This window comes from Syngnathus leptorhynchus, chromosome 4, assembly GCF_054491065.1.
Source record: "Syngnathus leptorhynchus isolate UIUO chromosome 4, UIUO_Slep, whole genome shotgun sequence".
NCBI classification, from domain to species: domain Eukaryota; kingdom Metazoa; phylum Chordata; class Actinopteri; order Syngnathiformes; family Syngnathidae; genus Syngnathus; species Syngnathus leptorhynchus.
This window is the reverse complement of record NC_141198.1, coordinates 12,435,246-12,449,079: the sequence shown is the minus strand read 5'-3', so window position 1 is coordinate 12,449,079 and position 13,834 is coordinate 12,435,246. Positions and strand designations below refer to the sequence as shown.

Genomic DNA, 13,834 nt, shown 5'->3' with positions numbered 1-13,834 from the left:
GGAGTCTTAATACTGTGGCTGCCGTTTGTAATAAGGAGCGCAAAAGTCTGGATGACGTCACGCGTAATCGCTCATCAGCACTTTGTCTGAAAGGCTCTCATCTCTCTAAAGTGCACAAATTACTGAGATCCCAAAACCGATAAATATCAGGAGGAATTGCTTTCCTGGCGCAATCGGCTCTTGAGCCACTCTAGCTCCAACCAGCTAGGCCAATTGGAAGATCCACAGACTACCGCTGATCAGGCGAACCGGCAATGACACCGAAAACGCAATCCAGGAAAAGTGGGGGTGAGGTTTCCAACCTCATCCTAAATGCCCTATCCTACGGCGGTTCGTCTGGCGTAACCCTGGCCGGTCTCAGGAGAGTCCTGAAGGCCAACGGCTACGATGTGGCGCACAACAGAGCCCAAATCCGACTGGCCGTCCGCAGACTGATGGCCAGGAAGTACGTCGTGCGCACCAGGGGACGTCGCCTAAGGATCAACCCATACGGCCCTCGCAGGCGCAGGGGGGTTCGCATGAGGCGAAGGCGTGGAAGGAGGCGGCGGCGAAGGCGCAGGACTAGAGGCAGAAGGAGGAGACGCTCCAGGAGAAGGCGAAGGAGGGGCACACCCCGCCGCAGGAGAAGCAGGAGAAGGAGGAGAAGGAGAAGGTCGACCTCCGGTAGGAGGAGAAGGAGGAGGAGATCTGTGAGAAGGAGGAGGAGATCAGTGAGAAGGAGGAGGAGGTCCCGAAGGAGGAGGTCTTTGAGGAGGTCTCGCAGGAGGAGGTCCGTGAGGAGGAGGAGAAGGAGAGTTGGGAGAAGGAGGAGGAGGAGAAGGTACCCAAGGAGGAGGCGGAGGAGGAGAGTCAGGAGGGTCCGCAGGCTAAGAAGGATCAGAAGAGTCAGGAGGTACCGACGCAGAAGACCCATGCGCAGGAGGAGAAGAAGGAGCAGGCGCTAGTGGCAGCCTATCATGATACGAACTTCAGTTTTCACCAAATATTCTTATTGTTTATCACATAATGGACCTTTTCACTTTGCATGCCACTGTTTAAATACTATTACTGTGTGAAAATAAAACCTTCAAAGGCATCAGCTTGGACCTCATTGAAGCTTTACAACCATAGGTTTATTTATTTTTTATTTTTTTGCACAATGAAGCTGTGCATTTTAAAATGCCTCACAGGCTGATCATTTACAAAAGTTTTTTTTCTTAAACTAAAAGAAAATAAAACTCGGGTTCAGTAAATTGCTAAAACTCTGAAAATCGTATCGTACATGTAACCTTGTCATACTGGAAAGCATTTCTCCCGCATTTCTTTGTTTTGACTATTTAAAAAAAATAATAATTTGAAATTCAAAATCGTACTACCATCTATAAATTGGTGTGAAATAAGGTACAGAATTAGAGCCAAAATGAAAAGGACCAAAATGAAAAGGACCCTGTCTTGCAAGAAAGGCTTTGTGGTTGTAATGCATATGAAAAATCTAAAAATCAATTTATGATATCTTTACTGAGCAGATGCTGCTTTCATCTACAGCATGAAAAAAACCCAGCAATTTTTTTTCTTCAAAATTAGCTAGCATGCAGTCCACTCACACATTTTATGAACAAGCAAGAACAATGTGAATAGATCCCGATTTATACTAGGAAATGAGCAGTTAAAAGGTGTGCCGCCAGGGATTAGGTAAAAAAATAAAGAAAATAAACAATATTGGGCCCCATCAAGTTCCTCAAAGTGAAACTGCATTAAAATCAACATTGCTTTTCTGCCCATACTGCCTGTTAATCCAAGAGTGTGGAATAAAGGAAGACAAGTTAAATCAAGTTTATTTATATAGCCCTAAATCACAGGCAAGTCTCAAAGGGCTTCAATTGACAATTATTCTCAAACATCCCTTGACCATCCTTCCATGCAATTAAACATAAAATGATGGATAATGATCAACCTAAAAATATTAAAACATTTAAACCTGTTATAAACTGTTATGAAATAGCCCCAAAATATTTTCAATTTATTTTTAAAAAGGGACATGTGTGTTAATCAACAATTCTTATGAAAAGTAAATATACCCAATTTCACTAAAAGTTTATTTTCATCAGCAGTCTGCCAGATGTTAATAATAATTGTATTCACCTTAATTTATTAATTATATTGTCAATTGTATTTTGTTGCATTATATTTGATTGTAGTCTTTTTCTATTATTTCTCTTTTCTATCCTTTTCCTATTTTATTAGTCTATATTTGTATCCATATTCTACACAAATACTACACAAAAACTTTCACACAAATAGATATATTTTTGCAGAATTTTATTATTACATACAAAAGTAAATTACATTACAAATAATCAACGTGTGCAAAACCATGACAAGTTCACATTACAAACCACATTATAATCACTTTGGTGCGCAGAGAAGGCAGAGAGAGGGACGCTCATGTGACACAACGGTTATATATCAGACATTTTACAGTCCTGTGTCGTAACTATGATGACACGAGATCGAATGACACAGGACCACTGACCTGTGCGTAAATACGCATCACACTTTGACCCCAGGGCTTGAATGTCTCTAAAACCCCAACGTACAGAGGGGTCAACTCTCAGCTGAAAACCATGAACCGTCTCTTTTTCAAATCTATTCGACTGTTTATACATTCAATCTAAAGCAGGTCTTACCTGTAAAAATTTGAGGTATGGTCTTAAGTCTCAGCCTCCGAGGTACCCATCAAGACCTGATGAAGCCTCAACACATTGGTACAAGCAAAGAAGCATCAGTCAGACTCACTGCCTCAACCCAAACCTCGAGGGCTGCCGAGGCGCCATGTCTCCTGAACCCAAATCCCCGGGGAGGAAATCCGTCAGGCCAGGGGTGGTGTCCAACCTCATTCTGAAGGCCATCTCCTCCTACGGGGATTCGGGAGGCATGACCCTAGTGGGCCTCAAGAGGGTACTTAAAGCCAACGGCTACAATGTGGCGCACAACAAAAGCGAGATCCGCCTGGTGCTGCGCAGGCTAGTGGCCGGAAAGCACATTGTGCACGCCAGGGGTACGGGTGGACGAGGAGTCTTCCGGATCAATCGCTACAGGAAGAGAAGCGTAAGGAGGAGGAGGAGGAGGAGGAGGAGCGGGGGGAGAAGGAGGAGTCGAAGGAGGAGAAGGAGCAGGAGCCGCAGGAGGAGGAGAAGGAGGAGCAGGGGTGGAGGAAGCAGGAGGAGGAGAAGGCGAGGTGGAAGGAGACGCAGACGCAGACGGAGACGGAGGCGACGATACGGGAGGAGGAGAAGGAGGAGAAGGGGCACACGCAGGAGGAGACGCAGGAGGCCCTACAGGAGAAGGAGGAGGAGGAGGAGAAGGACGTCAATCCGAAGGCGAAGGAGAAGAATGTCAGTCAGGAGAAGGAGGAGGCTTTCTATGAGGAGAAGGAGGAGACGGAGGACATCAGGAAGGAGGAGAAGGAGGACCTCCATAAGGAGGGGCAGGAGACGGAGGAGACGGAGGCTGTCTGTGCGGAGGAGGAGGAGAAGAAGGAGGGTATCTGTGAGAAGGAGGAGGAGGAGGTCCGGAAGAAGGAGGAGGAGGAGAAGGGCCCCGCGGAGAATCAGGAGGAGGAGGAGGACCCGACGCAGATACGTCAGGAGGGGCCGCAGGAGAAGGAAGAGTACAAACTAAAAATCTCTCAGATGATACATGCATACTGTAGATATTTCACATGTACTCGACTCTTCCTCCAGTAACATTTCACCTCTAAATCTGCTGAGTGTCATCGTATAAACATCCTGTAGTGTGTGAACAATAAAATTGGAAAAATCCAACGTTTGTCTTTTATTTGAAAAATATACACTTGACGGCATTTTAGTCCACATTCACATGTATGAGACTTGTTTTAACAATTTAGCCTGTTAGCTATATTACTGTTACCTTGAAACAAGGATGGTATCGGCACCGTTCCCTGGTATCGGTACTCGCCAATCCATAAATGGAAGTATAGATCCACCTATTCTAATCAGCCATTAGCCTTCTAACACAATAGTCATTTACCACATCAACAATATATAGAGTGAATTCCTCATTAGCAATGAGAAAATAGTGATTTTGTTTTACCTTTCTAAGTGACCCAAACTTTTGAACGGTAGCATATACAGGTGAGTGCCAGTGTCACTTCTCTAAAGTGCACTTCTCCTACCACAAGTGGTTTGCAAGCTCCCTCTACTGGTACATAAAATAATCATAATTAGAGTACTTGTGTTTGTTAATGTCTTTAGTACTGTGCATTTGTTAAGTCAGTTTTATTTAACTTCAAAGTTCCATATATTTGCATGTAAACTTGAATAACTTATATTTTGATAGAGTCGAAGTTTATTTTGATGATTGATTTATGTTCAGTATGCATGCTGTTGCAAAATACATTGTGCCCGGTGCAAAAGTTTAAGAACAACTGACTTATGCAATTCCTCCACCAGAGGGGGAAAAAAAAAAAGTTAAATTTGACCATGTAGCCTTTTATCAGTTTGCGGACGACTGAAATGTGGTAAACTGGTGTAGTTTTTACCATTAATCCTCTAAATTAATACACCTGAATGAAACTACATTTGAATCATGTGCAACTGATGTATTTGAATACAAAGTGACATTTAGACAGTGAACATTTTAGAGTCTTTTCATTGTGGACAAATGCACACCTATCTAATAATGTTGTTTCATCTGCATCAAGAGGTTTTCTCCAAATTGTCAACAATGATCATCTGAATAATGATAAACACATAGTCTGATCTGATCCACATGCTTGGTTTTCGAGGTTTTAACACGTCGAAATATACTGAACAAGTGCATGAAATTGTGATGACGTCAGCACACCGCAGGGAATATTTGCAATTTTTAGTCTTCAATCAAAACAAGATAACCATCGGCTTGTGCGAACACGAGAATACAAATAGTTGATGTTTGGCTAAATCATTTAAAACAAAACGTGTTGCACAAACACGTTTTCTTTCAAATAATTAAGCTTTGCATTGCTCTGCAAATTTGCGCTGCCAGTGCATCACGTGAATTCAAACTTCTATATTAAGTTGCCTCCTGTGACAACTGATGACTTCGCTGTGGAATGACGTCGTAAGCGTGATGACATTCGCTGAACATTACGACTTCTCAATTCAGACGTCACGGGTACCAGTTGCGTAATTACGCATCAGACTTTGTACTAAAGACTCCAATCGCTCTCAAATTCTCACGTACAGAGAGAAAACACCCCCAACCAAACATTATGAAATGCCTTTTCAATAACTCACGAGGACATCTGCAAGAAATGTTTAGGTGGATAAGACGCATAGCTTGCAGCTTACATCCAAACGTCAAACAAAACAAGAAAAACAAAATACATATAGTTTGGATTAAGACATCCCTTTCAAGACTGCTGTTTGCATTTGGACGTACTTGATTAGAATGCAGGCGCATCCCACAATGTCTGTGTCAATTGCTCCCAAATCTCCGCGGAGACCGAGAAAGAGGACCGGCCCCACGGTGTCTATCCTCATCCTGAACGCTATTTCCTCCTACGGGGGTTCACGCGGCGTGTCCCTGGTGGCCCTCAAGAAGGCGCTGAAGGCCAGCGGCTACGACGTGCCCAGGAACCGAGCTCGGATCCGCCTCGCTCTGCGCAGGTTGGTGGCCAAAAACGTCATCATGCGCACCAGGGGCAAAGGGGCTTCGGGGTCCTTCAAACTCAACCCTAAACCACCCGGGGCTCGCAAAAAGGGGGCTGTGAGGGTGGAGAGGAGGCCCAAGAAGAGGAAGAGGCGGGCGAGGTCGAGGGCGAGGACGAGGGGGAAAGGGAAGAGGAGAAAGGCCCAGGGGAGAAAGGCCAAAAGGGGGCGCTCCGGGAGAAGACGTAAGAAGGCCACTCCTGCGCGAAAGCGGTCGACCAAGAAGAGGAGAAGGAGGAGAAGGGCCCCGAGAAGGAAGACCCCAAAAAGAGTCAGGAGGGTCCGACGGAAGCGGCCCAAATCAGCCAAGGGCCGCAGGAGGAGGCGCAGTAGGACGAGCAGAAGGGTGTACTAATGATCCACGGCGTTCCTGGCATCTTAAGAATCACATGGACCATGTATTTATGAAGTTATTTTGTCTATGCTATCTGTCCTTCTGTAATAGGAAATAATAACCCTGCTGTCTCAGCACTTCCCTTCCTTATTGTCCATGTTGTGAACAATAAAACTCATTTAACTGAAGTAATCCCTAGGAGTGGCCAATACATTTTTTTTCTTCCCCACACGGTCAAATATTTCATTTTCCTAACCATTTCAAGTGTGATATGTAAAAAAAAAAAAAAAAAAAAAGATATTTGAAAAGATTAAACTAATCAAGTTGCATTCAGGACACTATTTGGAATGTAAATTTAGACAGATTAAATATATATATATATCTTTGATGTATTTCTGCTTTGTCTTTGAGAAAATGAGTATTATATGAGTTATTAAACATTCAATTTGACGCAGGTTATTTGGGCTAACATAATTCATAACTCTTATATGAAAAGAATCAATCCATCCATTTTCTATAAGCACTTGTCCTCATTAGCGTGTTGCTGGAGCCAGGGGGATTCCATCAAAAGAACTATCTGGATCAGTTGAGGTGTAACAATAAATGTTTTTTTAGGACAGGGAGTATTTTGGCTTTGCACATTCAGGCCTGGACTCGTTTAAGCAGTGACTCATTTTGAGAAGCATAAGCTCATGTGACACACACAGCAAACATGCTTCCCCTTTTACTTTCACTTCTCTTTCTGGTCATAGTTTCCCCTCATAGGGTCAGTAAGACTACGTCTTCTATATACAAACAGTACAGGCTAGACAACAAACTGATGAATAACTCGTTTAATAATCAGACTAGTAAAAATATTTCACATATTTTAAAAAGATGAATAGTAATAAAACTTGCTAGCGATGTCTTTATTTTTCAAAAGTAAAGACAATTTGTAATTTTAGTAATGGCAAAGTCGATGCAAAATGTGTCTTCTGTTCTAAAAGCTCGACTTGTAATCAGAAGGTTTTTTTTTTTTTTATCAGTCAAATAGAGTGGAAATACTGGTAGCGTTTCCTCAAAAGTGAAACCGACAAGTTCCACCACAAGGTCATATGATGAGAGGGAGGAACTTCTGAAACTTAAGTTCAGCAGTGTTTGCCTACATTTTAGACACACTCAAGATGAGGGCACCTGCAACTCTCCTGGCTCTCTCTCTCCTTCAAGTTTGTTTGTCGGTTCCCGTAAGCCGTCCGACCAACTGGCTACGACAATGTCGAGGCTCTACAAACCTCTCCGTCACAGCCCTGGAAGTTCTTCCGGGCGGAGGCTGGGATAACCTACGGAACATGGATATGGGTCGGGTCACAAACCTCAGTTATTTCCATTGCCAGACCACCGAGGACGGACTCTACTTCATACCAGATGAAGTGTTTGTCATACCCCACAAGGAGACAGGAGTGGAGACCAACTCTGAGATAATCAGCTCCTGGCAGGAACATCAAAGCTCGACGTCTCGGGGTATAAATGCCGATGTATCATTCTTTTCTCTGTTGAATGGTAAATTCTCGACTGAGAACCAAAGAATGAAAATCCATCAGGTCAAAGACTCTTCAACCACAACCAGAGTGCAGGTGAGGATTTATTTCCGGATATCTTGAAATGTTAAAATCTTGTGCCAAACGGTTCAACGTTTACAAAAGTTATATTGAAGTTTTATTTATTTTTTTTCAAATATGTATCAGTCATTTTTTATCCAGTGTTTTCACCCATCTGGTTAAGGTTTTTGTTACAATAATAAAAATGTAAAAAATAATGTAGGTCTAATTTTTTTTTCTTTTTTCCAAAAATATTGAAAATGACTTAGGTAATTATGCTAGGTAGCTGCTGATATGTAGATATTCACAAATTTATGAGAGACAAATTATTGCAATTAAGCTGTGGCTAGCTGACCACTAGAGGTCCCAGTTTTACTTGTATTAAAACTGAAGATGAAAATGAACAACACTCAAATATATTCCATTTCATTCTCAGGTTCGCAACCTCCTCTACACAGTTCGGGCTTATCCGGACTTCAGTCTCGATTCCCGTTTTGCTCGGCAAGCCAAGGAGATAGCGGATGCGATTGAAAACAACCAAACAAGGAATGCAAACTACCTCTCAGAGAAGATGGTGTTGGAATACGGTACCCACGTGATCACCAGTGTCGACGCTGGGGCTACGTTGGTGGAAGAGGACTACTTGCGTTCCTCGTATCTGTCGGACAAAACGTCGGAAAGTTCTGCCATCAAAGCCTCGGCTGGACTCAACTTTTTTGACAAACTCAAGTTTGACATAAGTAGCCAAAGCGTTCAACAGAGCTCGTCACTCCAGACATATCAGTCAAACATTCAGTATTCGCTCATTGAAAGCCACGGCAGTATACCTTTCTACCCAGGGATCACGCTGCAAAAGTGGCAAGAAAATACCAGAAACAACCTGGTTGCAGTTGATCGCTTAGGATTAGCCCTGCCCTACTTCATCAATGTCAACACCTTCCCTGATCTGCCACAGCCTACTGTCAACAAAGTCGCCAAGTCAGTAAGCAAAGCCATCGAGCGTTATTACAAGGTCAACACTCGCCCTGGTTGCGTCGACATCAACTCCCAGAACTTCAACTTTCAAGCAAACATCGACGACGCTTCATGCGACGGCCCCGTAACAAACCTCAGTTTTGGTGGAGTCTATCAACAATGTATTCCCCTTTCCCAAAATGCAGGACCGCTGTGTGAAACTCTAGCTCAGAAAAATTTGGATACAGGTGTCTTCTCCTGTCGAGCACCTTACTCACCTATTTTACTGAGATCAGAGGTGAGACAGCAAGCTTACAGCGTATACGAATGTCATGATGAGACATACCGATGCGGGATCTTTCACTGGTCCCGTTGTCATCGTCAAGTTTGTCAGGACAATTCGTACGTCCGCTCGGCTCGCGTAAACACTTACTGGTGTTCGGTCAGTGGCGAGGCTCCGGAAAATTCCGGGTATCTCTTTGGAGGGATCTATAGCCCTTCCCTCTCGAACCCTATCACCAACTCTAAAACCTGCCCAAGAAATTATGTGCCTCAAAAGTTTCTTTCAGACGGTCAAGTGATTTGTTTGAGCAAGGACTACGAGGCTGGCACCAAATACGCTGTACCGTTCGCAGGGTTCTTCAGCTGTGAGTCAAACAACCCCTTAGCGGGGCAACAGCGTCGCTGCCCCCCCAAGTTCAGTCAGCATCTTGCCACCATCAGCGATGGTTGTGAAATCCTTTACTGCGTCCAGTCGGGATTATTCACAGGCGGGGCGCTTCTTCCAGTCCATCTCCCTCCTTTTACTAGACCACCGCTTCTTACCGTAAAAGCCACCAACACAGTAATGGTGATGACTGAAGGTGAAAATAGCTGGGTAAGAGTCGGAAACACCAAGACCTGGAAACTGGCGGAACCCAAAGATGTTCAGAGCATTTTAAGAAGCTTCAACCAGAACCAGAGTCAGATGTCCGGCGGAGAAAAGGCAGGGGTAGCATTTGGCGTGATAGCCATGGTAGCTCTGGTGCTCGTGGGAGTCGTCTTTGTCAAAAGAAGACGGTCCAGGATGACCTTAAGCAGAGGTTACAGAGAAATACGCCAAGAAGAGGCCGTCGACGAAGAAGATGAGAGACCGATTCTGCAAGACAATGCGTGATAAATGAGGGCTGACATCTTTCGAATATTGTAATCACTTGATTCAAATAGTTAGTAATCGTAGATCTTAAGCTTGAAATGTTATGTACGGGCACTCGAGTGAGAAAATGGTTCATTTGTGTTATTAATGGTACCGTGACTTACGAGTTGAATTTGGTTTGTGAGCACGCTTCTGACATAAATCATTCATATCGCAAATCAAAATTGCCCACATTGAAAGGAAAGAAAGCGCCATTAATACGTTCCAACCAACAGGTTTATGTAACGTTTTTCAATAAGAAAAAGGGAACTGTCCATTTTGTATTGTACAATAAAACATACTGTAATAATAATAATAATAATAATAATTATACAAGAGCCTAAGGAAATTTCATTTTTCGTTGTTCTGTTATTTTTTTTTGACTATTACACCATGTATTCTTCACTGGCGGTTTTACAACTCTTCATGTAGAAACGTACACAACTTGGGAATTTTATTACACTCCTGGCAGACATTCTTGTATGATGAATAATAATGTTGCCTATTTGTGGATCTGTTTTTTTTTTTTTTTTTTCCTCAATTAAACGAGTCAATTGCAATTTAAGTACTGACATGAACGTAAAAGAAAGTTATGCTGACAGAACGCAATAAAAGTAGTAATCTTGAAATTGTCTTGCTTTACTGTTTCACGTGTTCACTTTCCCCAGAGTTCTTTTAACTCCAACAAACGTGATGTGCCACAGCTTGTTGAAAATTTGATCAACCATATTTCGCCTTTGGGCGTCAATTCAAACTGTGCAAGTATCCATGAATCAAAATGGCCATTCTATTTTGATGCTTGCAAACTAGAAATAAAAACCTGAACACCACAAGTTCCATGTTTGCAGCAGAGGCCTTGCCCAGTTTGAAGAGCCATTTTTATTTTCTGTGGGTTTGCTGGACCCAAAAAAACCACATTCTATCCACATGCATAAATAGACATTGGCTGAAGTGACCTCATAGTTATGGTAAGGTTATCAGCACACAGACAGGCAGGCTTAGTCGCTGTATGGACAAAGCGCACATACAAAAGCCACAAGACAATCCCCCTTGCACGCACACATTCATTTCCAGTAAATGTGTAGTTGTGCATCTTGCTCCAGTGAGAATTAAAGAATCACCCTCCCCCACCCAGCTGAAGGAATAGAAGGAAATCTTCAACATGAAAACAAACCGGCTCATGCTGAGGAAATTGGAACAGCCTAAAGGGGTGAGAGAGAAAGAGAGAGAGAGAGAGAGACGGAGCAAAAGCAGGCAGACAGACATGAAAAGCCCTGAGCCATGAATTCCCTCCTTGGTGTTTTTCAAACAGCGAATCGCAGACAAAGGTGAGGCACCAAACAGAAACGCTGCCAGTCTGCAGAGAGTTTACACTTTGGAGGCTGAAGACAGCAAGTCTTTGAAGACAAGGCAAAAATTCTGAAGGGCAATTTCTGCACTGATTTGACGACAAGAAGAACCGACCCCGAGGTTATAAGACCCAATCTGAGGTAAGTGTCGACTTTCCCTTTGAGCGCAAAGCCTTTAAAATTCTTTCGAGCATGCTTTTATGACATCAGTGGAATAATACAGATGATGAATATGAATACAGAGATGCTTCACTGAATATCAATTCTAGGGTACCATGCCAGGATTTCAAAGAAGTCGCTTCCTGTCATTGGTGTTGGCATTGCCACTCATCCTGGAGGTCGGCAGGGTCCGGGCATGTCGGTTGGGCTCGGCGACGGAGTGCGAGAAAGCCCCCTTCGTGCCCGGCTATAACCTGGCCGGGGAGGGTTTCGATGTGATCCGCTTGCGTCGGACGGGAGCGTATGTCATTAACGTCAAAGGTCATCTGGCTGACAACCACACATGCACACTGTGTCCAAACCGCTTCCACGGAGGAGAGGTGATTACTGGTGATTCAGTGCTCAACATGAAGTGCCTTGTTCCATACTGTCCTGCCCATCCCATCCTCAGATTCAGAGACTCCCAGCTGCTGTGCTTGACTGGCGTCCCTTCAGTCGTTGCAGCAAACATCTATCTAGTGCCCTTCATCACTCTGTGGACTCTCTGCTGCGCAGCTCCAACTCGGTGGTGAACAACAACTGGAGTGTGGGTTTGAGCCTCGATCCGTACGGCAAGGTAGCGCTCGGAGGGAGCCGCTCGGACTTGGCCAAGTTTGCTCAATCGCAACACAGCGTGGACAAGGCCACTTTCGCCATCCATGAAATCAGTTGTACCTACTACAGGTAAAAGAACTGACATGCTCATCAGGTGGAAAAAGCGTGAAATGATTCAATGCTTCCTCAAAAGTCTGTGCTGATTTCTGTGACAAAAGCCGATCCAACGTTTCCATTTAACGTCAAACCAAGCACCAATGTTAGGTGTTTACCAAAACGGATTGAATCGTAGCATCGAGTACTGTAAAGATTTACAACCACTGTGGCACAGATAATAATACTCGTGTCTGTCGTGGGAATTTGCCCAATTTGACTTAATTGTTTCAAATGACAAATCTTCTAAACAAATATTGTATCTCTGACTGTCAAGGACAAATGATGCCAACTAAATGACAGTAGGAGTTGCATTTAAACTTGAAGCATTCAGCATGAACCAGACCACCTACGGGAACTAAAACTGCCATTCACAGTAATACTAACTCCCTGTTCCCCTTTTTTTAATTTCAGCTACAGACTTGCTGACCACCCTCAGCTGAGCACAGAGTTCACAAAGCACGTGAGCAGACTCCCGCAGAACCTAATGACAAGCCACAGCAGAGCTCTGTACAGACGGCTGATTGACACGTATGGAACACATTACATTCACCAGGTCGGTTGCAGATAAGTGGAAGTTTCTCTGCTACGGGAATCACATAGCAACTAAATGTTGTTTGGTTTCATTTCCGAGGTTCAACTTGGTGGAAAAGTGAGGCAAATCACAGCCTTCCGGACTTGTCTGGCCACACTAAAAGGTTTTACCGAGAGGGAGATCAAAAACTGTATAAATGCCGAACTCCGCATGGCCTTGGGATTCCTACCTGCCAATGCTTCCTACTCCAACAAATGTGATGGCCTCATGAAGGGCAACATGAGCATGGGCTTCTATCAAGGCTTCATGACTCATAAGATCGAGGTCACTGGCGGGGAGAAATATTTTCCGGACATCCTCTACCAGCAAGACCCCTCCGAGGCCTACCACAGCTGGATGAACAGCCTCCATGATAATCCAGACGTGATCTCCTATGGGATTTTTCCCCTGCACCATCTGGTGGAGGACACTCAGATCAGCGCTAATCTAAGGGCAATGATCTCAGAGTATATCCAAGAGAACAAGCTTCAGGAGGAGCAGCTGGGTTTAAAGAACTGCTCCCCGACCCCCAACCTAGACCATAACTGCTGTCCTTTGCGAGCTGGCCGTGGATCTCTCAAACTGGAAATCCACAGAGCCGCAGGGCTCAGAGCAGACACCTTCACCAAAACTGACGCCTACATTAAGATCTTCTACAACAGCATGTACGAGGAGACGGAAACAGTAATGGACAACAACAACCCTGTATGGAATGCCACCTATTACTTTAGCTCGGTGGAGGTGGGGCAGGAGTTGAGGTTTGAAGTGTGGGACAGAGATGTTCTTTACAATGACCTGGTAGGTGTTTGTCTCATCTTTCCTGAGCGAGGAACTCATTCTCTGAGCTGTCAGTTGAGGAAAGGAGTCCTCTACTTTTCATATAGCATCAAGTGCGACACCCACTTGTCAGGCTTCAGGTGTGGACGGTATTCTCCCACTGCAAAGTAGTTCAGACCTAATACTACATTTATTAGCTCAATGGTAATATCTTCTTTCAGAGTTAGAGATTTTCCTTGGAAGTCAACATTAGCAAGTTCCTAATGCAGCCAAGGGAGAATTTGTTTTGAGACAAACTGATAAAAAAAACGTTATCATGCTCATTGATAGAAGCAAATCAATGTCCGACTATAATCGTGTACTTTAAATTTGCTTTGATTTGAATTCTACAGAGCTTTGATATCAAAATCTTGATGACCATTATTTGATGAGATCTTTTTGGATTTCCAAATAAATGTATGCAATAACTTTTGTAATAACTATTCTTACCTAACCTTCA

At 43.8% G+C, this 13,834-nt stretch overlaps 4 protein-coding genes across 4 annotated transcripts; all 4 read left to right on the top strand.

Annotated features, from left to right (window-relative positions):
- The first annotated feature begins 155 nt into the window (after nt 1-155).
- Nucleotides 156-1,075, top strand: LOC147058174 (uncharacterized). The gene has a single exon (XM_085909855.1). The coding sequence runs from the start codon at nt 255-257 to the stop codon at nt 942-944; it is 690 nt and encodes a 229-aa protein (XP_085765981.1). The 5' UTR covers nt 156-254; the 3' UTR covers nt 945-1,075.
- Nucleotides 1,076-5,283: 4,208 nt separating this feature from the next.
- LOC147058173 (uncharacterized) lies at nt 5,284-6,303 on the top strand. Its single transcript, XM_085910112.1, has one exon. It carries the CDS (start codon nt 5,431-5,433, stop codon nt 6,043-6,045), a length of 615 nt encoding a protein of 204 aa, XP_085766238.1. The 5' UTR covers nt 5,284-5,430; the 3' UTR covers nt 6,046-6,303.
- Nucleotides 6,304-7,090: 787 nt separating this feature from the next.
- On the top strand, nt 7,091-10,358 carry mpeg1.1 (macrophage expressed 1, tandem duplicate 1). Its single transcript, XM_085910773.1, has 2 exons — nt 7,091-7,637; nt 8,038-10,358. The coding sequence occupies exons 1-2, from the start codon at nt 7,188-7,190 to the stop codon at nt 9,709-9,711; spliced, it is 2,124 nt and encodes a 707-aa protein (XP_085766899.1). The 5' UTR covers nt 7,091-7,187; the 3' UTR covers nt 9,712-10,358.
- Nucleotides 10,359-11,099: 741 nt separating this feature from the next.
- prf1.5 (perforin 1.5) lies at nt 11,100-13,762 on the top strand. The gene is made up of 5 exons (XM_085910288.1): nt 11,100-11,219; nt 11,348-11,617; nt 11,689-11,960; nt 12,399-12,540; nt 12,619-13,762. The coding sequence occupies exons 2-5, from the start codon at nt 11,354-11,356 to the stop codon at nt 13,504-13,506; spliced, it is 1,566 nt and encodes a 521-aa protein (XP_085766414.1). The 5' UTR covers nt 11,100-11,219; nt 11,348-11,353; the 3' UTR covers nt 13,507-13,762.
- Nucleotides 13,763-13,834: the final 72 nt, after the last annotated feature.

What these genes read in the sequence shown, in the direction of transcription:
- LOC147058174 (XM_085909855.1), top strand. Translation starts at nt 255, where the DNA reads ATGACACCGAAAACGCAATCCAGGAAAAGTGGGGGTGAGGTTTCCAAC.
- prf1.5 (XM_085910288.1), top strand. Translation starts at nt 11,354, where the DNA reads ATGCCAGGATTTCAAAGAAGTCGCTTCCTGTCATTGGTGTTGGCATTG. An exon ending in ACCGCTTCCACGGAGGAGAG is followed by an intron (nt 11,618 to 11,688) that starts GTGATTACTGGT and finishes TCCCATCCTCAG; the next exon opens with ATTCAGAGACTCCCAGCTGC. An exon ending in ATCAGTTGTACCTACTACAG is followed by an intron (nt 11,961 to 12,398) that starts GTAAAAGAACTG and finishes TTTTAATTTCAG; the next exon opens with CTACAGACTTGCTGACCACC.
- LOC147058173 (XM_085910112.1), top strand. Translation starts at nt 5,431, where the DNA reads ATGCAGGCGCATCCCACAATGTCTGTGTCAATTGCTCCCAAATCTCCG.
- mpeg1.1 (XM_085910773.1), top strand. Translation starts at nt 7,188, where the DNA reads ATGAGGGCACCTGCAACTCTCCTGGCTCTCTCTCTCCTTCAAGTTTGT. An exon ending in CAACCACAACCAGAGTGCAG is followed by an intron (nt 7,638 to 8,037) that starts GTGAGGATTTAT and finishes TTTCATTCTCAG; the next exon opens with GTTCGCAACCTCCTCTACAC.